Consider the following 24,435-nt stretch of genomic DNA (forward strand, 5'->3'; position numbering starts at 1 on the left):
GGATTGTTCCCAGTGCAAAGGAGAAGTCAGCTGGTAGGATCAGACCTTGCCAGGGAGGGGACTCAGAAGTCAGGTGGATCACAAAAAAGCAAAGTGCCACAAAAGAGACAGGTGTGTCAGTGACACAACGTGGTGCCTCATGTGACCTTGACTTGTCCCTTTCCCTGGAGCAGCTTTGAAGGCTGTGCAAGCCCACATAGATCCTTCCCCAGCCCTTGTTCCTGTAATTCGAGTCCTCTCTGGTTGTACATTAGTCATCCCTCACAGTGTCCAGATTTGCCTATTTACCTCTCTGAGACTTTGTCACTGGAAACAGGATGTGTTGCTTTGGGTTTTTTTGAGATTTTTGCCTTGACTGGAGTTTCAGAGACTCCTTGCTGAGCCCGTGCCCCTGGACATCTTGTCCCTGGCAGCCTGTGGTGAGCTCTCAACCTCACCCGAAGCCAAATCTCCATTTTCTCCCTACCTGCAGGATAAATCACAGGCTGCTGAGGCTGGAAACTTTCCAATGCAATACCTTGAACCCTGGATCCTGCTGGAAGCTGAAGGCTATTTTTAACACTGTGTATTATTTCCAACCTGCTCAAGGGTGGTTTTATTCTGCACTCCTGTAGGTGTTGACTAGGAATTCTTTTTTTCCATCAAAGCTAAAAAAAAAAATGTTTACTCTCACCATATATTGTAATCCCACACCTTGCTATATGCTCTTAAAGTTGCACATTATTCTAGCAACCACTGCTCAGGATGGGTTGATTTCTGAGAGATTCATTAGTCCTGAAGGAAGCTGGTCCCATCCCAGGAGAGATTAGAAGGGTGGGAGAGGATGGGAGGTGACAAAGTGGCTCCAGTTCTCAGCACTGGAATGAGATCACCTAGTTGAGGAGAAAATGCTGATTGTGGAGAAATGTGGAAATGTCCTTTGGCCTGGGGTGTATGTTGGTTGTCTCACACCTACAGATGTGAAAGATGGTAGAAGGGGACTCCAGCTTCGTATTTTTGTTGTGATTTAAGCCTGCATGAGGCATTTGTTAAATGATTGTATTCGCTGGTATTTCTGTATTTCCCAGGTCATATTTCCAGTTGGACCATTCAGGGAATGCTGTCCCTAAATATAGAGCTGCCCAGACTCAAGTAACTCATGCCAGGCAGGTTGGGCACAGCAGGGAAATCACCTGCCTTGCAGAGGGTGGCTGCAGTTCGTGCCTTCAAGGGCTCTTCAAAACATATTTTTACAGAAGTTTGGGTTTGTTTTTTTTAAACCTGACTTCCTAGAGTGTGCACCAGCAGTGTTTTCTATTTCTGTGGTTCGTTTCAATGCACTTTTTTCCCCCCAATGATCTAAGAAACTTGTGTTTTGTCTACTTTGCTCTCTTTAGTGAGGTTGTTGCTGAACTTCAGCTGCTTCATGTGCTCATGTTCAAACTAGTTTGTGGTTACTGGAGCTTTGGCTGCTGAGGGAGCCAGAGGGTGGAGAGAGGAGGGTTTTGATAACAGGCTGTTTGAAAGCTGCTTCAAACAAAGTAAATTGTACTTACTAACCTCGGTGGAAGGGAGCAGAATGTAATATTTCACAACTTGGTTATTTTCCATTGCTGCTCTTACAGGTACTGACTAAAATTTGGTCTCAGGAGCACATGGAGTAAAACATCTTCCTCTCTCCACAGCCACAGTAATGGTATTTAAAAGTAATTAGCAAATTGGATGCTGCACAGCAGGATGTCTTGATGGGAGTCTCAAAATAAACCTCTGCATACACAGTTTGCCATTCTGATATTTATGCCTGCACTTTCCAAAAAAGTATAAGACTTAAGAAAATCTTAGACAGGATGGTAAGTTTAATTTTGGTATAAAAAATTAACTTGGATTACATTTCAAGTGGGGTTTGGACCTTGTTTTTATTTTTGCTGCTATTTTTTGAGACTGTACATGGTGGCCTGGGTGGTTTTAAGTAAATCATAATGAGAGAGCAGTGGGGGTAAACAAATTACATTTATCCATAGCATCAATCTTATAGCCACAGTTTTGGTTTTGAATTCTTTAAACATTAAATATAGCAAATTCTTTAAACTTTAAATAGAGCTGTGGCTAGACTTCTGGTAGTGAGAGTTTAAAAGTTTGCATTCTTGATTAATCAGTGTTTCCATGATGAAATGTGATGGTGTGAGTGGTTGGATGGCGTCAGTCTCACAGCAAATATGTCTTTATCATTGCCTATAAATAGACCTTGAGCTACTGCAGAAAGCACTTCCTTGAGAGAAAAGGGCTCTGAAAGAAATGAAACTCAGCAGGAAACTGGCCCCTGTCACTGCTGTGTCATTGTCACTTGATGTGACAGCGGTCACCCGAGGGACACGGCTGCGGAACCTGCTCCCAGGGCTCCTGGTTCTCCGTAGCCTCCTGGAAAGGCTGAGAAGGATGTAAACCTTCAGGTCAGAGATGATGTTGACATAACTCGCAGGATTAGACCAGCTGCTTGCCCTGCCCAGCAACACCACTATCAACACCAGAGCCTTTCCATGGGGACTGCACTTCATGCACACAACGAGCTGGGAAATGAGCACTGGCACTCTGTCACTGCCCGGAGTGTTTGCTCATAAACCTGTAAAGTCTGGTTTGTGACGTGTAATCTCGGAATTCGTAAGCCATCGTGAGACTGCTACATAACTAAAATAAATAATAAAATACATTATAAATGTGTTTCCTTGAGATACAGCCACTTGTGATTCTCGTTAACTGCTTTATGGCCTCCTGTCAGTCATAGGGATGAAAAGCTGTGGGGTTTACTGCGGCTTTTATTGAAGTTTGATTGTAATTGTTTTTGGGGGTCAGAAGGAATCAGATGAAAATATTGATTCTAGACTTTTTTTTTTTTTTTTTAAATCCCCACAACTCTCCTCTTAAACACAAGGGAGCTGTGTTCACGCTGTTGTGGATGTTTGTGCTGAGCTCTGAATGCTCCAGTCTTATCACCCAACTTGCACCAAGAGCTGCAGTGACCCTCAGTCCCAGTGAACCACAGAATAAACCAAATCCCCATTTCCTGCAGGCGTGGTCCCACTGAGCAGCTGGGAGGCTGCAGGCACCAGCTGCCCTGGCTGGGAGCTGGATGGCAGCACTGATCTTGCACCTGGAGTCCTTTTTATTTATTTAAGCTACTTATTTTCATTAAGGCTGCCCATCACCCTGGCTGCCAGCGAGAGCCAGGAACTCATGGGCTACTGTGCTCACACTGGGCAGAGGCTGATCTGGGCTTTCTGCATAATATATATTAAAATATATAGAATAAATAATAGTATATATAAAATCATATTATTATATACAATACTTAAATAAATATAATTATTGTATATAATTATAATTACCTATTATATAGTGCATAATAGTATAGATATGTAAAATATGCAAAAATGCCCATATAATATACACATATAATTATAAATTATCTATGTCATAATTATATAATATATAATTATCTATTATCTATTACATTATATATAGTGCATAAAAGTATAGATACATAAAATATGCAAATATGCATAAATATATATATATATATATATATATATATATAGGCACAGGCAGAGCCATAGATACACATGGCTTCACATATATACAGAGAGAGGATTCTATTTATATGTGTGTGTGTGTGTATTTATGGACTTTTATATATACTATTTATATTTATTTATGCACATTTAGCTAATTCCTTCGAGGCACATCACTGCCTTTCTCCGCCCCACACAGCTCAGGGCCAGTTTGCTGCAATCACCAGATTCCCCCCATGCCATTGACTCCCTCCTCGCCAACAAGCAACACAAATGTATTTTAAATATTTCTCCTTTAATAATCTACATCCTGGTAGTTGCTCCAAGGAAAGACACAGCTGACAGGATTTTGAGTCTGCCCCCACATCTCTCCACATCAGTAATTCCTTATTGCTGCAGACTTCTTTATCCCCCGGCCCCCGTAGGCCATGGCTAGATTAAATTCTGCTAATTATCTTAAATATAAAACATAATGCAACTGATCCCTTGACATTGCTGTAGTAATAAAAAATAGAAAAGGAAAAAAAATAAAATTGTTTGTATCTTTATTGCCAGTGTGTGTCAGTAACTGCTTTTCCCTTACAAAAGCCCTGCTTCCCTTCCTGCTGAGGGCTGATCACACGGCCCAAACAAAGTCAAGTGATTCCCAGGCTGAAAAAAGGGAATTTTTAAAAAATGGTTGCAAGAAAAGCCCAACAGTTTCCTACTGTAAAAACAATTCACAGTTCTTAGAAAGGGTCTGAGCAGTACAGTAGAGCTACATTTACTGAAAACTTCTAGTGCTGATAAAGTCCTTAAAAAAAAAAAAAAATTAACCCAAACGAACCCCAAATTAAATTAAACCGGGAGAGCCAGTTGGCAGTCAAAGAGGAGAAGGAGGAGAAGGAGGAAGAGGAGGAACAAGAGAAGACAGAGGAAGAGGAGGAGGGAGAAGAGAAGGAAGAGGAGAAGAAGGAGGGCACTCTGCGCTGCCCAGGGAGCAGAGGAGCCCCTCTGCTCTACAGATAGGAGCCAAGAAAAAAAAAAAAACCTAAAAAATAAAATATATTCTTTAAAAAAAAAAACATCCAGGTTGGGTTTTTTTCCAGGCCAGGCGGTGAGGAGACCCCGCGCGTGAAGGCACAGCAGCGCGAAGGCAACGTGATCCCAGGGACCCCCGGCAGCCCCCGCTAGACGTTGGCCCCGTGAGGGGGGCACGGGCCGGCGTCTCGCTCGGGCTGAAACGAGAAGGGGGACAGAGCCAAATGTCAGTCACTCGTGCCAAGAACACCCACCCCCCCTGATTTATACCCCTCTCTGGGGTCCCTACCTCCCCATGGCTGGGTTTCTGGGCGATGGGGGGTTTCTTGAGGATGCCTCGTCGCGGGGCCGGTGCCGGCCTGGCCTCCTCATCCTCTGCTGCCGCGTCGCAGCCCCCGGCCAGGACGTAGTGCTGCTTCCTCAGCTCGCCCAGGCGCACCCGCTCCCCCTCCAGCCGCTTCTCCAGCTCCAGCACCTTCACCTGCGCCCAAACAGCCCTCCTGGGACCCGTGCTGGGGGGCAGAAGGGACCTGCCCTGTGCGGGTCTGGATCTGTCCACAGCCGCACCGAATGCACCTCATGGCCGTACCTGTGTTTCCATCTCTTCCTTCTTCAGCTTGATGAGGGACATGCCCGAAAAGTCCATGGTGTCTGTGGAGAAAAGCAGGGCTCCTCACTCAGTGCCCCCTCACACACCAAAAGCGAAGCTGGACAGACACCTCGGGGCGTTCCCCAGGCCAAAAAGGGATTGAGGTGGTTTCTTCTACCTTTTCCTTACAAAAGCCTCACCTTTCTCCTCGATCTGCTCCTGCCCCGACTTGGTGGAAGCCACCACATTGGCGGCCATCTCGTTGACATTGCGTGAGCACTCTTGGAGCCGGGCCAGGTTCCTGCTGCTCTTCTCGGCTTTCACCTGCAATGGGCACAGGGATGGCTGTGGGTGCCACCACGGCACCTCCACCTGGGTGCTCAGCACTTTGGAGTGGCTCAGGCAGAGACACCGAGCACCCCATGTCAAAGCTTGGGCACAAAAACCCGGGGGTGGAAAGGATGGATGGACAGATGGGAAGGTTTATCCTCAATGATCCCATCATGGCCAGACAAGGTGATCCCTGCAAAGCCCTTCAGCCCCAGGGCACCAAACCAGCTCTGCTCCCACCTAAGCCAAGCACACAGTGAAGACATAGCTATAATTTTAAAAATAATTTTAAAAATAATTTAAAAAATAATTGTAAAAATAATTTTATATTATATATTATATATTTTACTTCAATATATATAATTTACATGTATTTAAATATACTATGCATAATATCAATATACTATTATATTTTATCTTATAATTAACTATAACCTATATTCATATATTAATTTAAACAATCAATTATAATATAGTCTATAATTTATAAGTAATGTATTATAATATTATATAAATATATACATTCTATATATAAACTGTAAAATAAAAAACATAATAATTTTATAATGTTAGAATTATATATTATAACATACAATGTATTCTATATAATCTATTGTTATATTTATTATTTTATTATATTATTATATATTAGATAATCTATAATAAATTATATTATATATTAGTATAATTATAAAATTTATATATAAAAATAAAAATTATATAAATATATTAAACAGTGAATGCTATATTAATATAATCACATAATTACATATAACCTATAATACATATAATACATATAAATATAAATCTTAAAAATATATTTTTTAGAAAAAGAAATTTTTTTTTCACATATATATGCTTTTTAAAACCATCTGCTGTAAAAAGCCTTATGGATCCTCCACTCCCCCACCTGCAACCTTGTTTGCTCACTGAAACCTCCACCCATCGCTTTCACCCACCCCAACAGGGAAGGTGGCAAATCCACCATCCTCAATTCTGGCTCCTGCAGCTGCTTTTTTGGATTTCTTGTTAGTTATTAACATTTTCTTTACATAAGAAGACAGGAGGTTTTACACACCTTCAATTCCAAGGCAAGCCCTGGGTGTGGGAATATTAATGCACATGAAGACACATGGATTAAACTCATGGACTGCCTGGAAAATGGCAAAAGCTTCCCTTCTCCCTGCCCCAGCAGGCTGCATTGCTGGGAATGCTGTGGAACAGAATGACCTATGGCTTCAGGAGACAGGCAGAGGATCCTGCTGGGACACCCACCTTGGAGGCAGCCACGAGCTGGGCTGTGCTGGCAGCGATTTCATGGGAGCAGACGATCAGTTCCTCGTATTTTCCCATGTGCAGGACAACCCTGTCTGCCGACTCCCTGCGTTACAGCCAGAAGGGAGATCGTATTAGAGACACCCTGCACCACAAGGCAAGTGTATATTATTTGTCTCCTGCTAATATCCCTAGAAATCAGCACCAGACCTGGATCCAGCAGCTTTGTCTGTAATTACAGAATCACAGAAACATTAAAGTTGGAAAAGACCTCTAAGATCATCAAGTCCGACCATTATTAAAGCTCATTTACAAAGCAATTATTCAAAGCCTTGATCCAGACATTTTGGACAGAGAGAGGATTTTGTTTCCATGAGATTTTTAAAGCTTTGTCCAAAAGACTCTCCACATTTCCCGCACAAGGATACCCTGCCCTGATCCCAACCACCCCAGCCACAACCACCTGAGCAGGAACCAGGACATGGATTATTTGATTTCATATTCTGCAAACAGGGAGGAACTGGCATCCCTAACTAGGTGACCGTGTGGTCCCACCCAGGCTATGATGCTCTATATGGAATTAGCAATGAGCCAAATGAGGCTCCATAAAGAGTTAGCAAAGATGTTCCACAAGGGATTAGCAGTGGTGCTCCATGACGGCTCAGCAGTGGGATGCTTTGGATTATTGGGTGGTGGAGAAGCAAGAGCCAGCCCTGCAAGGGTGCAGCACATGGAGCTGTGTCCCAGAGGAACATCCCAGTGTGGGGGTACCTACACGAGCTGTGTGGCTCCCCAGCCCACGGCCTTGGAGGCAGAGATCAGCCCTTCGGTCCAGCGAGAGTTCTTGGCATAAAATTCCTGAGTTGTTGCTGCCCCCTGTTGTTATGAGAATATTACGGCCTGGATTAACTTCTGTCTAATACACAACAATAAATCCATATAAAATATCTGTATAAAGTATAACAATATATAAATTTCATATATAAAGCCATAAACCAAGGCATCAACAGCATTTCTGTGCACTTTATGCTGCACTTACTGACCTGCTTAAATAATTATCAAGAAAATCAGTGTTGGAGCCCCACGTCTGCAAAGTTTGGCTGGGTTTGTTTTAAACCACCCAAGTTTGGGCCATAATCTTTAGATGGACAAGGTTTTGCAAGGGCAATAACAAAAATGTGTGCCAAGAGCACAGGGCTGAGCAGCCCATCTCTAGCAAGGCACTGCCAGAGTGCTGATAACACGGGAAACCAAGAAATCCAGAGTGTTTCTGCCAACTGGGGGAAATTCTCCTGTATTTCATGCCTGTGCAGAGAGATGAGGGGAGGACTTACCCGGCCACTTTCTACGATCTCCTTCTGTAGGTTTGTAGATGTTGTTACGAGAAGCCTGATAGCCTGGAATGAAGGAAAACAGGCTTTGGTGTTTGATGGGGGTTTTATAGAGAAGGACTGATGCTGTCAGTGGTGGCAAGTGACAGTTTTGTGCAGTCTTTGACAGCCCAGACTGGTTCCTGCAGTACTGACCTTCATTAGATCCGTGCAGGAGTTCAGAATCCTGCAGGGAAACAAGAGAAAAGTGCTCAGCATCCCCTGACACTGCATCCAGGGAAGGGGGCTTTGGTCTCAGTTAGAATGTGAGTCTTTTTTGGAGACCACCCAGCCTGGTTTGGAGCACACTCCAGCAGGGTACAGGCACGGGACACAAACCTGCCCGTGGCCATCACACGTCACCCCTCAAAACTCACCGCTCATTCACTTCCAGCTTAACACCAGAACTCTCATTCCTGGCCTGGCTCATCATCTCCTGTTGGGAAACACAAGAGGAAGGGTTGGATGCCACGCTGCTGTGAGGGTGAGCAGGGTGGAGGAGCGATGGACACTCTGCTGCCCCAAGGCACCGAAGTGGCCCATCCTGCAGCTTTGTCTCACCTCTATCCGCCTGACGGCGTCCTCGATTGCCTCCGAGGTGGAGGCCATCTCCTTCTCAACCATGTCCCCCAGCTCTTCTTGCTTGATGTCTAAGCTCTTGGGCCTCAGCTCCTGCCAGAGGAGGCAGCAGGCATCAGCAGGTTTTAGACAGAAGGGAATATTTATAAGGAATAATTATAAACCAAAGTATCTGATTCCTTTTCCCCCTCTCCCCAAATAATTAAAGGTGCAGGAGCAGCATTCTGCAGCCTGCAAGGGTGAAGGTACAGGTGCCACCAACTTGCAGCAAACATGGTACAGGATCTCAGAGGTAAGAAATGCCCCAAATCAAAATGACAAAACACCATCACAGGAGCAGTTTTGGCTCCAGAGGGCTCTGGAGAGCTGACAGCCTTTGAATTAACAGTGGAGTACAGGAAAAGACTAACAGGGGCTTCATGAGAAGAAATATCTGAAAGTTGGGAATTTTTGTTCCACAGGGGTTACTGGGTTGAGAGACTTCAGCTGATCTGAGGGTGACGGGCTCTGGGCACCACCAGGAAGGGTCTCAGCACTCAGAAGCTGAGATGGCTCAAGGACAGCACCAGAACCTGTGGGTATGGGGGGCAAACCACCCTGAAGTGTTCCCTCCAGCCAACCCTGCCAGCCACGAGCAGGAAGGCGGGTGCACTGGACTCCATCTCCTACCTGGGCCAGCTGCAGGACCCCCCTCAGCGCCCGCCGCACGTCCCCCAGCTCGGCACGGCCCAGCCTCTGCCTGTCCTTCAGCTCGCTCAGGTAGTCCAGGCTCCGCTGCCCACAGTCCCGGCACATCTCCGTCAGCCCTGGGGAGAAGAGGGGTTGGTGCCAGGCCCCTTACTGGGCAAGGGGTCCCTCCACCCCAGCCCTGCCACCCTCCTCCCCTCATCTGTGGGGATGGTGCTGAGCATCAGCAGCATCCAGCAAATTTCTTCTAGAAGACTATACATTAGTTTCCAGGAGCAAAGTGATGTCCCTGGCTCAGCAAGGGGCACTAGAGAAAGCAGGGAATGTTGGGAAGGGGAGCATGGGGAGCTGGGGGTATAATGCTGTCCCCAGAAAAGATCTGCCCCATATCCAGCCCCTGGCAGAAGGAGCTTTGGTACAGCCTCCCTAAAAAAAAATCCCCATGAGGAAAATTCCCCCCCAACGCCCTCTGCACCCCTGCACTCACGGTCGGCGTGGTCTGTGGGGGCCATGTGGGACGTGGCGCTGCCGTTCACGATGGTGTCGGCCGTGAGGTGTGCGAAGAGGGCCAGGGCCCCCACCAGCCCTGCAGCATCTGCCGGGACAGGACGGGGTCAGGGACTGCAGCCCCTCCTTGAAGGCACTCAAGGATCAGCACAAGAACTCGGAGAGGCTCATTACTGACCCCTCCAGCTCAAATGGACACATGGGAACCCACCACCCCCACCATGTCCCTCTGTCACCAGGGCATTGCCACCTGCCAATGGCCCCACAGCAGCCAGGGGCTGCTGGATGTATGGAAACATGAGCAAGCTGAAGCAATGCCACCAGGCCCCGGCCCCAGGTACCTGCCATGGAGGCCACGTACTGCGCGTGCCCGTTCTCCAGGGCGTCCGTGGACTCCAGCGCCGCCTGCGCCCGGCTCAGCAGGTAATCTGTAATGAATCCAGCTTCGTTAGCACGGCCGGGCTGATGAGGGGCTGAACGAGCATGACTGCTGACTCCGCTGAGTGGGAGCCGAGACAGCTCGAGTCCTCATGGCCCTGGCTGGGGAACAGCACTAAAGCCTGAGCAAAACAGTGCTGAGAGTTAAAAATTCATCCTGGGAAGTCTGACCCCAATCTCCTTGGGCACAATGATAAAAATGCCTTGGGAAAGCTGAGATGCAACATTATCTGTCCTGAAGGGAGAAGGGATGGTGTGTTTCTGCCCTACCTGGGGAGCTGGTGCAGCGGATGTGCAGTGGGTCATCCAGCTTGGCCATGGCGTCACGGAGGATGTCCTCTGCCTCCCGCACCGTCTCCTGCAGGATGCTGAACTGCTCGTCCAGCAGCTTCTGCTGCAAGTTCTGCTCCTGGTTGCTCTGTTGGGCAGGAGGAACAGGTGAGTGGCACAATTGGGACACAGGACCCCCATCACCAGCATTTCCCTTTTCCAGGATTAGAGCCAAGCATCCCATTACTGCCGGTGCAAGTGATATCCCACCGGCTACATCAGTGATGGCTTGGCTGAGCCCCCCAGCTCCTCAGCATCCCCCAAACACGTCTCACCCTGGCAAGTAGAGGAGCAGTGGGCTCTTCACACAGCACCTACCTTCTCCAGGAGCCTGCCCTGGAGCTCTCGGATCTCCCTCGTGGCCTTATCCGCCTCCTGGCTCAGCTGCAGCTCCTTCTCCTCGATGAGGCCACGTGTGGACAGCAGCTCACACTCCTTCTCACTCACTGACCGCCTCAGCACCTCCTTCTCGGCGTGCAGGGCCTCCACCTGTGCACTGAGCTCCACACCCGCCTGCCATGGGGCCAGGACAGCCCTGTCACTCACCTGTCACCATGCTGTGAGCCCAAGAGACACCTGAGGACACGCCCTGCTCATGTCACTTATGAGCTGGGCCCATGTTCAGCCCTGTGATGGCTCCTTGTGCTCAGCAGTGGTAGCCAGAGCATTGTCCTGCATGACAGGGGTTTGTAATGGGGATCTGGGCTCATCCTAAGCCCTGTACCTGCTTGGCCTGGCTGAGCGAGCGCTGCGCCTGATCCAGCTCATCCCGCCGGGCATCCAGCTCCTGCCGCAGCTGCTCCATCTGCACACTCTGGTCTTCCAGCTGCAACCACACCCCGTGCCAGGGGCTCAGCCCCTGCGAACACGCTCCGGCCCCGGCACACAGCCAGGATGGCAGGAATGATACCAGCCACATTTTGCAGGGTAGGGGTTTTGGGGTCTTGGGTGTGTGGGGGAGTGTCTCCTGGAAGGGCTCCTTTCCCCAGAGCAGGAATTTTGGGAGCAGCCACCAACTTGGGACCCAGAGAACGAAGGCACCCAAACCCATCAATTTGCATTGAGGTATTTTCTTGGTGGAAGGAAAGGCAGATTTGGGCAAGAGGGAATGAAGCATGTATTAAACAATGCCTTCCTGATGCCAACTTCTTCCTGGATCAGGGGCTGACATCAACAACGACCCCCAGCTCCTGTGCCCAAACTGAGCACAGCTACTGCATTTCCTCGGCTGGGAAGGGCTCAGTGCTGGCAGGAAAGCAGGGAAGGATCCAGAGCTGTGCCAGCTCACCTTCATCTCGGCCTCTCGCTTGACCTGCTCCACCTGAAATGCCAGCTGCTCCTTGACACGTGCCACCTCCTCCTGGCTCTGCTGCGTGACCGTCAGCTGCTTGGCGGTGTCGGCGTTCTGTGTGGGGACATGGGGCTCACCAGGGGACCCTCACCATTGCCACATTCATTCCAATCAAACACTGGCTTAGCGGATAACTCCAAGATGCCTTTCCCACAGCACCCAGAATGCTGACTGTCAGCAGGCATGGATTTAAGGGGTGCCTCCCCAGCTATGCTCAGAGTTCCCTGGGTGCAGGGCGATGGGACCGATACAGGGGGCTCTGGGCAGGCGGGAGTCACCCCAGCAGTGGCAGAGGGACCAAGGCAGTGTCAGTCCCTGCCTGCACAGAGCATTACCTTCCTCAGGAGCTCGGCGTGCGTGTTGATGAGCTCGCTGTGCTTCTCCTTCAGCTTTGTGTAGCGGATCTCGGTGGCACTGGCTTTCTCTGCAGGGGTGAGAAGCCCCTCAGCAGCCGTGGCACAGGCGGCCCACGGCCGATGGGCACTGCAGGGCACCTACTTTCAGCTTCGGCACAGAGCCGCTGGGACCTGTCGCTGTCCTGCTTCACCCTCTGCAGCCTCTCCAGCTCATCCCGCAGCTGCTCGTTGTCCACCAGCGCCTTCTGCTTCTGCTTGCGCTGCTCCTCCACTTCTCCCTCCAGGCTGTTCACCTGTGCCTTGAGCTCTGTGATGTATCGCTGTGCCTGCAGGACACCAGCATCAGGCACTGGGGCATGGCCCTGAACTCATGCCCTCCCCAAAAACCCTAAACTGCAATTTAGGCAAAGTAGCCACAGAATGCACAGGAAAGCTCTCCTGTTTATCCCTGCAGCTGCTCTGTCTCCGCTGATAAAGCTGGTCGTGACAGCAAAGGACAGGTCTCACATGCCTCCACCCCATCTCCATCAGGAGTCTGGTCCTGGCACTGGGAGAGGTCTTAACTTACAGTGCTGGATGTGAGGACCCCACTCCTGCTGCATCCCCTTGGGGTTTCCACCGCATTCCCCCCACCAGCTACTCCCCAGCTGGGCTTTACCTCCAGTTTGATCTTCTCCATCTCCGCACGGAGTGTGTCCAGCTCCTTCTTCAGGCTCTCGATCTGTGCGTCCCTGCGGACACAGGCAGGTTGGTCCCACGCGGTAGCGGCCACTCCCCTCCACCACCGCCAGACCCTCCCCATACCTGTCATCCCAAACGCCATTGGGGGGCCCAAAGGTTTGCTCAAATAGATCCGAGGTGATCTGGGGAAGACAGAGGCTGCTGAGCTGAGCCAGGCTATGGGTGCCTGTCCCCGCTGTCCGCCCATCCCTGCGTCCCCATTCCAGCCCCGTGCCCCCACCTGTGGCTCCGTCGTGGAAGTTGTGCTGATCTCAATGAGATTCTCTGGCTCGTCATCCTCAGGGGCTTCCTCAGGGATGACAACCACTGGCTTCACATGCTCAGCCAGTGCAGATGCCCGCAAAAAGTTCGGGGGGCTCTGTTGGGACAAGAAGTTGTGGTGGTATCACAGGTGATTTTGGGAACTGCAGGAGGCAGAGTGCCAGGGAAGGGAGGCAGCCAACCCTGTGCTGCTGATAGAGCCAGCAGGTCCCTCTGCAGCGTCCCCAGACCACAAACTCACCCATGGGGACACCCCCGTGCACCCTGAACCCACACAATCTCCAAAGTATCACCAACAAGCACCACCCCAAATCCTGCCATACCTCCGGCAGCCGAGGGATCTGGATGAGCCGCTTGAAATACAGCATGTCGGATGCTCTCTTAAAGAAGTTTTTGAGGCTGGAGAGGAGGGAAAGACAAACTGCTCGCAGGGGAGGGGGTTTGGCAGGAGGGAAGGGACCCCATCACCCCACCTTGGCCCCAAATTACCTGCGGAACTGCTCATGGAAGCGATCCCGGTGGCCCTGCAGTGTGTCTGCCGGCAGACCTGGGAAATGGGGGACAGTCGTGACTGATCTGGGGCTGCACATGTATTCACATGCACCTGGAGCCCTCTGCTGCAAAAGCCAGCAGGATAAAGGCCAGGTGGGAGTGGGATGTGAGGCATCAGTGTGGGAGTGAGGTATCCCCATCCCCTGGCACAGGGACCAGGGATGTGGTGCAGGGACAGGTGGGTGGGGGAACCACAAAATACCCACACAAGGCCACTGGCGCTGCACTGCCCAGCAATCCTGTGCAGGGGGCTGGCAGGCCAAGGCACATGGGTTGGAATTAATCAAGGACAAGTCCTTCTAATTCCTTTATCTGGAATGTCTACATGGGATGGAGCAGGCCCTTAGAGCCTGGCTGGGACATGGTGATGGATGCCTCAATCCATGCAAGCCTGATCCCCAAGTTCAGAAGCCCAGCTCTGGAAAAGAGCAGCATGGAGAATATCCCAGGACTCACAAGAGTGCAGCTTGAACATTAACTTGACAGAGTAGTGGTACAGGTGGCTGCAGTCCTGGATGACCTGGATGAGGGGGGCCAGGCGGCACTGCACCGCCGACATCTGCGACACGGCCATCGACGTGTTGAGCTGCCTGAAAACTGAGGGGTTGAGCTGCGTGAGGCACCGGCGCCGTGTTTGCAGAGCCGGCCCCCTCCCGGCCACTCCGCTTGATCATTAACCACGGCGGATGTGGCTTTGCCAGGACACGGGGAAAACACCAGCGTTGCTGCCCGTCTGTCCCGCTGAGCTGGGAACAATCTTCCCCCACCGAGGAAGACAAACACCCAAAGAGACCACGGTAGCAGAGAAAAGGCAGAGGGATCAGCTCTGCCCTGATCCCAAAAAGGAGGGATTTAATCCCGGGACGCTGCCCTTGAGCTGATGCAAATAATACAGCTGGAGGAAGTGAGAGGTTTTGCTCCATTCTATTTAATCATGAGAGGATCTGGGAGAGGATCCCAGGGCAGGGGACGAGCTCGCCGGCGCCGCAGCCTCGCCTGCCCCTGCTCAGAAACAGATCCCTTCTCCTGGCAGAAATCCAGGCATATCCACCCCGGCTTCTTCCCCGCTCAGCTTTAAAGTATTTATGAATATAAATTCTCTGTATAACTGGGTCAGGAGGAGAAGCAGGAGGCTGAGAGGAGCCGGGAGCACAGTTTTGCCTGCTGTGCCCTGTTTTCCAGGGCAGCTCCGTGTTCCTGACTCTTGACAGAGGAAGAATCCACCACCTTTCTAAGTCATCTAAAAACTCCTGGAGAAGGAAGTGAGAGATGCAAACATGGGGAAAGGGCCTCCAGCCCTCCCTGAAGGCATTTCAGTGAAAGGAAATGAGCCTTTAGAAAGAGGTACAGCCCTATCCTCTGCTTCTAGGGGATAGAAAGGATTTGGGTAATGCATATGATTAATGTGGCTGTACCAAAAAGAAATAAAAACATATTTCAGAATGGCACACTCTGCATTGCTCGGGTGGGCTCAAACCAGTCACATTCCTTATTTTCCTACAACTGCCCCTACAGAGCATCAACCAGGGAATCCAGCTCAGAAATATCATGGGAGAAGGAGGAAGGACTGAAGCCTCCAATCTCAGCCTCCCGGAACTTTATTCCCGACCAAAGAGCGAAACTATTGCTCAAGAGCCCTGGGGCGAGCGGGAGGGACCTGCCGCCTCCTCACCTGACTCTGACAGCTTCAGCTCACAGTCCAGGTAGTCAAACAGCTCAACCGTCAGCTGGAAGCTGCCAAAACAAACCAAAACTCCATCACTCCGTGGCAGAGACATCCTTGCTCCGGCTGCTCGAGTTCACTGAGGGTCCTCATGATGGCAAGGGCTCCAACTGGGGGTTTTGCTCCCTGCATTTACATCCCTCACCACTCTGCAGGTGCCAGGACACTCACATGTTGTTCACATCTGTCCCCGCAGTCTTTTCCAGCACCTCATCCGACACTTCCAGGCCCGGGGGGAACTCAGGATGCTTTGGAAAAGGAAGAAAAAATGCATCAGTTGCTGCTCATATTTTTGCTGGTGCAACACATCCCCCAGCAAAGCCCCATCCCCCCAGTACAGGAGGTGAGAAGGTGGCAGAGGGTCTCACCTTGACGTGGAAGGAGATCTTGGTGAGCAGCAGCCGTGTGTAGATGCTCACCAGCTGCCCATATCTGTCGTGCAAATGGCCCTGTGGAGACACAAGGGGAAACATGGAGAATCTGGATCCAGCAGAGCCCACATGTGCCAGTGAACCTGCACCAGCCCTACGGCTCTTGTGCCCTCCACCATGGACACAACCATCAGTCCAAGGGAGTAGAGACAACAGGGTATCTGAGGTGGTGCTTTACCCTCTCTGTGTCCACAATGTCACTCACCACTCACTTTCTGACCCCCTGGGAGGCACAAACCTCCATTTCACCCCACTCACCCACAGGTCTCCTGTCTCTCGGATATTGCTGCGGTACCTCTGGCAGTCCTGGAGGACCTGGGGGCAAAAACAGGAGGGATGTGGCACAGTGGGGCTGTCACAGGCCAGCACCTGCCTGTCTGCCGTGACACTGGGAAGAGGATGGATCCAATCCTTACACCACTCCAGCTTTGTGAGAACTTCCAGCCTTTCAGTGGCACCCAAAGGTTGGAGCTTTGTGCAGGGAGGTTTCAAAAGTGCGAGATAAGAGTGCCCTCATAGCCCCACAGCCTAGGAAAGGTGTCTGGGACAGGGAGGGGAACCCATCCTCTGTGCAGAGGGACATCTCAAGAGGCAAAAATTTCCCCCACCAGCAAAGCAGGAGGGATGTTCCAGAGGGGACACTCACATTGGGGTGTCCATCACGCAGGACCTTGTGCAGGACGTGGCAGAACTTCCAGCTGAGGATGGCGCTGCTGGGCAGGGGTAGCCCGATGGCGTAGGACCAGAAGGTGAACGCTCCCTTCTCGTGGTGTGTGCCCAGGATGATCCCTTCCCTGCAGTCAAGGCCAACTGGATACACATGGAGCAGGGCACAGGCTGGGCTGGGGACTGTTCAACTTCCTTTAAAAAGGGGACACACACTGGGTGCACAGAGATCACCAGTGCGATGCTGCACCCACAGATACGACCCCCATTCATCTTTTTCTTGCACCTCCCCCTACCCCAGGGCACACCAGGACCCTCTGCTTTTTATTGCCAAAGAATCACAATTTTATAGGCTCTTGTTTGCCTTTTCACTGATGGATGAACCTACATGATGCCACCCCTCAGCCAAGCTCTGTGTGGGTCTTCTGCCTCCCAAACCTCCATGGCCCCAATGCCTCCCAAACCTCCATGGCCCCAAACCCCTCCTGCCTCAGCCCAGGATCTCCTCCGTGCTGTCCAGGAAAGGATACGGCGGGCATGTTTCTCCTTCACTGGTGCTTCCTGTGTGTTTATGGCTTTGCTGATGCTGATGGCCTGCAAGAGGAGGGGAGAGCAGCTGTCAGACATAGTGTGACCCCCGTGGTTACCCCATCCCCCCCGAAGCACAGTGCTGGTGCTTTTGGGGGATAACCTGGATTTTAGCACTCGCATGTCACCTTAAAGTCATTTGCAACACTTCAGAATAGGCTTTTTTATCCTCAAACAAAGCAGCCCATGAAAATCCCCCATCCCCAGCAGGATCTGTCAGAATCAGGCCCCTCCTGTCCGCACTGCTGGTGCTCCCGGCTGTCCCTGTCCCAGGAAACCAATTTTTGCATTTTTGCAGCCTGAACTCAGCGCCGTGCCCCGGGAACATTAAAGCACGACAGCAAGATGCCAAATTCCAGGGTTGTTTGTGTAATCACAAGGAGCCTTTGAACCAAGGGGGGAGTGGTTTGGGGTGTTTTTGGCTGCACGCAAACAGCACGTGGGGAAATGCAGCCCCCAGGCAAGGAGGGAGTGGCGGCCACAATGCCCATCTTGATGGAGCAGAAATCTAGAGCAATGTGATTAGCAGAGGAGGATTATCTATATTTTCATGTGTTTGATCACAGTACACTTTAAATTATTAATTTATTCCAAAAGATGACCCTAGACAGGGATCGCTTGTGTCTCCCATGTGATGATGGGCTATTTGATGAGGATCTTCCTCCTCCTCGCCAGGTCCCTGCAGACTCAACTGAGCTGCTTCACCCTTGCAGGAGCACTTGGACTGTGCCTGTGTCCATGAGCCCTCTGTCTCCAGTAGAGGATAAAGGTCCCAGCTGGGAAGGCAGGAAGCAGCCCCGCCACCAGCATTCATGCCAGAAGAGAAACTCAGTCAATCTCTGCAGACCCACAGCCCTAAAACCTTATAAAAATCTCATCTACCCTCCTGGGGAAAGCACCTGCTTCCATACAGCTGCTTGTCCAGGGATGCCTCTGAATTGAGGCACTTTCCTGCAGGAGGAACTCGATGCTGAGTTATCAAGTGCTCCTGACTTATGCAGGAGGAACCTGATGCTGTGCTGAAGAGGTGATGCCAAAGGTGTCAATGCACCAAATCCACCCCAAAAGAGTCTAAAATGGCTGTGCCCATGAACTGGGCAAAATCACCACAAACGCAACCTAAAAAGTGAGCCTGTTCCAAAACTGTTCCCCCAGCTGCTGAGGAAAGGAGCTGATTTTGCTTTTCCTGCACTGGGAGAGCCCCCGTGTTACCCCGCCATGTGGGGCCGTAAAGCAGCAGCAGAGTTAAGCCGGTGACTTGCTGTAATCCTCTTATCCCCAAAGGTTAACGAGCCTGGAGAGCCCAGGAACAGGGAACAGGCACTTGCAGCACAGTTGCCTCTCCTGAAGTGCCTCCACAGCCACCTGAAAGCCTGGAGCCTGGAGCCAGAGGCTGTGCCCTCGACTACAGCTCAGCCAGAGAGATGTGCCACAGGTCCCCAGGGTGCCAGCACCTCCCAGGATGACACCAAAGTGAGGGTTATTGACAGAAAGGAAGATTTATCAAGAACCAGAGAGCGACAAGGCGGAAGTTTTGCAAGGCAGGGCTTGGAAATGCATCTTGCAGCGAAGAGCTGCTGAAGGGGTTATTGCATCTTGTTGAGGTGCTTTGCATGGGGGGTGTGGGGCAGACACAGCTCCCAAACCTGGATTTTTGCTGCCTGCCGTAAGCAGAAGTAGGACAATGTGCTTGTCCCAACTCATCACACTCATCCCAACCCATCACACTTGTCCCAACTCACCGGTAGGACCTGAGCCCCACAGGTGGAAGGGCCAAAGTATGAGATGAGGGCAGACCCCCAGGAAAGGAAACACTGTCCCATATGCCCAGGGACAGGAGCTCAGCTGCTCAGTGGGATGGGACTAGAGCTGGAACCCACTGGCCTGTCCCAAAACCAAGCAGTAATTCCTGTTGGTGCTGGTGGTTTTATTGGGTTTATTGCCCTTAATCTCATTTCCAGACCAACCAGCCAAAAATTCAGCCTGGGAGCTGTTGGACAGGCTGGTTTCATCCTTGGTGATTCAGTGCTGAGGTTTCATTGAGCCATTTTACATCCAGCACATGGACTGGACCTGTGCAGGGGCAGCCCCAGCCCACCCACAGCACTGCCATGACAGAGACACCATGTCCAGTATGGTCCTAAATAAACCACAGCAGCACTGAACCAACGCCAGTTCCTCAGGATTGCTGTGTCAGTTGTGCTTCCTCTGCCTCCAAACATCAGGTTGGTCAGGAGATACATGAAATTGGGATGGTGGGACCAGTGATGCGCATGGGGTGATGCTGCAGCCTGGGACACTGGTGTCTTCAGGATGTCCCTGCTGGCTGCAGGGCTCTGAAACAGGGAGATTCACCCTTGATCTGACCTCGTGAGACACCACCAGCACGTCTGGCAATGGGCAGGTCTCTGCTGTCACCGCAGGTGCACAACCAGCCTGCCCAAAACTTTGATGCAACCTTGTGGACTGTTCCCCATCCCTGATTGGGAGCGGTGCAGCCCCAGCCCCGCCGGGGTGGGGGTGGGGGGCCGACCCCAAAACCTGCTGGGCCGTGGGCTGTGGGAGCCCACAGGGTACAGCCCTCGCTCCTTACTCACAGCCCTCACGTACCACGCCGGTGACTAAAGCCCGGATCAAAGCGCCCAAATGAAGGAGCACAGTTTACATCCACCCTTTCTTTCCAGGCTGCTTTTAATTACGGCTGATCCTCCCGCCCACGGCTCCCCGAAGCCCCGGCATCCTGCGGGGCCACAATCCCCACCTGGCAGGTGGATGCCAGGTCCCAAGGCAGGGAGATATTTTTCTGGCAGCAGGATGTTGAGCTGGAAACCTCCCTGGCCAGGCGGCACGAGGGCTGTTGGGACACCTGAACTAGAAACGGCTGCTCCGGGGTTCCCTTCCTAACACTGCTCCTTCCCAAATTACACCAAGGAAGCACCACTCGGCAGTCACAGACAACATAATCCTGGAGGCTTGGGAGCTCGTTGGATTTTTCACATTTTTGTTTCAGAAAAGCAAAAACTGGCAGGTTTTGCCTCCTGCCAGGCTGCCGAGTGGGATGGTGGCTTCCTACTTCCCACACGAGGCTGCTCCAAGGGGAACATCCGAATCACCCCGGCACAAGACCTGGAAAAGCATTTTCAGGGAAAGCAGGAGACCTGCACATCACCCACGAGCACCTGGGGGGTGGGGGGATCACAGCAGGGTCAGCAACCCCCGTCTGTACCCACAGGCATCAGCCCGGCCCTCGCAGGGGAAAAGGTGATGGGGCTCTGGATTCCTGCAGCATCCTTCTCCAGGATGGTAAGGAATCCTGGAGGGGATGTGCCACTGGCATCTCTGTGACACAGAAGCGACCTGTGGCCAACTCCACAGCTGCTATAATTAGAGCTAAAAGGCAGATCAATACCCACGTACTGACACTGGAACAGTTCTGCTCTCACTGAAGCACCACTACAGAAACCACACCAAGATAAAGCTCCTTTAGAACAGTTTTTCAGCAGTTGCTGGAAAAAAAGGGTCAGTTCTGGGTGGTGAATGTGACTGTCAGCCAGTGAGCTTGGGGTCACAGAGCTAAAACCTCTAATGGAGAGCGACCACCTCTTTGCCCTGTACACAGCTCTGCCCACAGCACCCGTGGACTGAGCAAAGTTGTAACTGTGCAGGGCACCAGTCCCACTGAAAAGTCCCAAATGCCCTGGAAGGGCAGGCAGGAGGAGGGTGCACAGGGCAGCGCTGCTGCCACGATTCTTTATCAGCGGTGCCCAGTGGGACGATTGAAGGAGACACATCCAGAGGGAACCGGAATTGCTGGTTTTCTCGTGTTGCTCCCCAAACCCAACAAGCTCCATTTCCTACCCACCGTGACCCTGCTAGGCCTGGAATTCTCACCTGTCTTCACCAGCGCCCTCCTGGGCCAAACCAGCCCAGGGGCCAGGGAAGGGCCAGCAAAGCAAAGGGGCAAAGGGGAAAACACCTGCGATGAATGCACAGCCTGCCAAACCAGAGGGGTCAGAGGATGTGTGCAGAGGGCACTGCTATTCTTGCTGGGACAGCAGCGAGCCCGTCGCTCTGTCCATCCCTCTGCCCATCCCTGCCCACGCTGTTGGAATGATTCATTTCCCACCAGCCATATGCCGGCCCCATCGGTGCCCGAGCATCACCCACCCTGCGGGGGCCACAGGGCTATGGACACTCCGGCCAAGGCAGACACCACAGGGCACAACCACCTTTGGGCTTTGTTTTAGCTCAGCCACCCCCGTGGGTTCACACACCCCCACCCCCCGGGGAGACCCCAGACTCCAGAGCCGCGAGGGCCGAGGGGAATTCCACCCGTGGAGCCAAACAGCCCCCGGTGTCGTTGCGGCCAGGACTGGGACCGGCAGGGATGCGGAGATGCCCATTCCCGGGGCGGCGGGCGCGGGGGGGAGCCCCGGGATGCTGCGGAGCCCCCGACTCGGCCGACACCGTGTAAAACTTTCCCCGTGTGCTCCGGGCCGTGTTTACCTGCGATAAGGCCCGCGGGGCGCGGGGGGGACGCTCCGGCCGCCCAGGGCCCCGCTGCCCTCCGGGGCGGGGGCGCACGGCGAGGCCGGGCCGCGGGGCCGGCGCGGGGGCCGCGGAGCCCACGCGGGACGGTCCCGCGGCCGCGGCGGGAGGAAGCGGCGGCGCAGGTGGGGGCGGGGGAGCGCCGGCACCGGGCACGGACGGACGGACGGGCAGACACGGGGCCGGACAGAGGGACGGCGGCCGCGCTGCCCCACCGGGGAGGACCCCCCGAGAACGGGGACCTGCGACCCCCATCCCATCCTATCCCATCCCATCCCATCCCATCGCCCGGGAAGCCCCTGCCTTCAGCGCGCCCCAAGGCAATGCCCCGCGAAACGGGCCAGGACCAGGACCGGGACCGGGACCAAGACTAGGACTAGGACTAGGACCGGGACCGTGCCCGCAGCCGGTCCCGGGGCCGCGCCACCCCCTTCCGCCGCCCTTGCCTGGCTCTTGTCGAACTGCTCCCGCTCCGCCTCCAGGCTGTGCCCGCCGCGGCGGTTCAGCACCCGCGCCGGCACGCTCTTGATGCTGTTCATGGCGGGGCTCCGGGGCTCGGCGCTGCGGGCTCCGCTCCCCGCGCCCGGTCCCGCTCTCCGGGCGGCAGCGACCGGCGCCGCCCCCCCCCGCCCCTCCCGGCCGCGCACTGCGCCGAGCGCGGGGGCGCCCCCGGCGGCCGCGCCCGGAACTGCAGCCCCCCCCTCCCCTCGCGGGCAGGTGCGACCCGAGGGCCCGGGCGGGGACACAGCGGGACACGGGAGGGGACACAGGGAGGGGACACAGGGAGGGGACACGTCCCCACCGCCCCCGCGGGCACCGAGACGATTCCCCAGCTCAGGGAACACCACACACGGCGGGGACGGCCCCGTGAGACAATCCCCTCTCATCCCTATTAGCCATCTCCTCCCCTCGCCCAATACACCTGCACACACACACACACACACGGGGCACGTTAAGGACCCCGGAGCTCCATCGCCACCTTCTTCGCTTTAGGAAAGTCGCGAGCAGAGCGCGCATCCACCCTGCGGAAAGGCCGCGGCTGAACAGAAGCTTTGTTGTCTTTAATAATAATTCGGTCCGAGGATACAATAGCAAAGGGCTCCCTGGAGTATTTGAGCTGCTTCCAGAAATAAGGCACCGGGTTTGAAGTGTTTCCATACGACTGTGGTAAATAATGCAGTTGGCTTGTAAGTCAGTCAGTGCTGAATAAATTAACCCCAACATTCCCCTTCTTTCCACTCCACAAAACCAGGGCAGCCCTGACACAAAATCCTAGAGCTCTGCAGATCCTTGTTGCACCACTTGAGCTCAGTTTTCCGTATTGATTTTAAAGCCATCAGTGGGGCATTTTAAACTCACAAGGGGTTTAAACTCAGAATTCATCCATTAAACTCAAACACATTTAAAACCACAGCTCCTGCTTGGAAGTTGCACCAATTTCTCTGTAAAGCTGCTGGGCAGCTTAAGAGTGAGCAGCATGGTATTGTTATCACTGGCTTTTTAGGGGGAATTTTTGTCATAGCCACAGCAGGAGATTCTGAGTATGGAGCCTGGAAAGGTTCTGTACAGGTAGAGGAATAAATGCACTACAAAGGCTTGTGGAAACTGGAAAAGAGATGGAGCAGCTGAGCTTCCCTCAGTCAGCAGCTCTGATCAGAACTGGTCAACTAATTTTGGGGCAATTAGCACCTGAAGGAAAGGTTGTCATTGGAGTAATTAAAGAGAAAGCAGAAAACGACATGAAAGAGTTAACAAGTGGAGTCCATGGAGTGTTGTGTTTCACTGCAATTAATTGGTGGCAGTGGATGCAGCCAGAGACTCCCACCCTTGGCTGCCCCCACGCAGGAAAAACGCTGGCACAGCTCTGGGGACTTGCCACAGGTGTCCCCATCTGCTCCCAACCTGCACAGGACCGACCAGCCAGCTTGTGTCTGTGCTCAGAACCATCAGGAATTAAGTACTAAATATGTTGGACAGTGTGTTAAACAGGCAAAAAAGACACAGCAAAGTATCACCTTTATTATCTTATTTGATCTTTTAGTTAAAAAATAAGTTCAAACTGTGATAACAGAATGTGTCTTGCCCAATAGGCAAAGATAAAACCAGGTTAAACGCTAAAAAAAAAGGTCACATGATGCTTGGCTGCTGCTCTACAGTGCAAACAGAGCCCACACACACCTGATCCCATAAACTTTTGCTGGAAGAACCAGCTCCTGAGTGTGAAAGAGTTGTTCTGCCCATGTTGTGGGTGACAGCTCTCCCATTTCAATTCATTTCCCAGTTCCTGCTTACAACACTAATTGGGAACTTCCTATAAACATTATTCATCTCTCTGCACAAGGCAAGAAGTCCAGAACAAAAACAATATACTAACAACAGAAAGAAAAAGCATACTTGGCTGTGTCATACTCTATAAATATTTCTGAGCCACCATAAAAAAATAAAAAGATAAAAAAAATACTTCCTATGTTGTAACAATTACACACTTCAGATTCTTAAAAAACAAGCTAGTGTTTAACCTGAGCTCTCAGCTATAAAAATAGCTTTG

The 24,435-nt window shown here is 52.1% G+C and overlaps 1 protein-coding gene across 1 annotated transcript; it reads right to left on the reverse strand.

Annotated features, from left to right (window-relative positions):
- Positions 1-4,530: 4,530 nt before the first annotated feature.
- Positions 4,531-22,479, reverse strand: HIP1R (huntingtin interacting protein 1 related). The gene is made up of 32 exons (XM_027652074.1): positions 22,334-22,479; positions 17,282-17,345; positions 16,732-16,874; positions 16,344-16,400; positions 16,023-16,103; positions 15,826-15,902; positions 15,604-15,665; positions 14,388-14,528; positions 13,869-13,926; positions 13,703-13,778; positions 13,339-13,476; positions 13,182-13,240; positions 13,036-13,108; positions 12,520-12,703; positions 12,357-12,445; positions 11,959-12,075; positions 11,395-11,496; positions 10,989-11,183; positions 10,611-10,758; positions 10,244-10,330; positions 9,883-9,990; positions 9,378-9,514; positions 8,691-8,801; positions 8,507-8,565; positions 8,286-8,316; positions 8,094-8,156; positions 7,535-7,635; positions 6,760-6,865; positions 5,355-5,478; positions 5,155-5,216; positions 4,855-5,046; positions 4,531-4,762 (listed from the first exon to the last, which is right to left on the reverse strand). Exons 1-32 carry the CDS (start codon positions 22,424-22,426, stop codon positions 4,715-4,717), a joined length of 3,186 nt encoding a protein of 1,061 aa, XP_027507875.1. The 5' UTR covers positions 22,427-22,479; the 3' UTR covers positions 4,531-4,714.
- Between the last annotated feature and the right edge of the window lie 1,956 nt (positions 22,480-24,435).

Source organism: Corapipo altera, unplaced genomic scaffold, assembly GCF_003945725.1.
Source record: "Corapipo altera isolate COAL_440 unplaced genomic scaffold, ASM394572v1 67, whole genome shotgun sequence".
In the NCBI taxonomy this organism is placed as follows: domain Eukaryota; kingdom Metazoa; phylum Chordata; class Aves; order Passeriformes; family Pipridae; genus Corapipo; species Corapipo altera.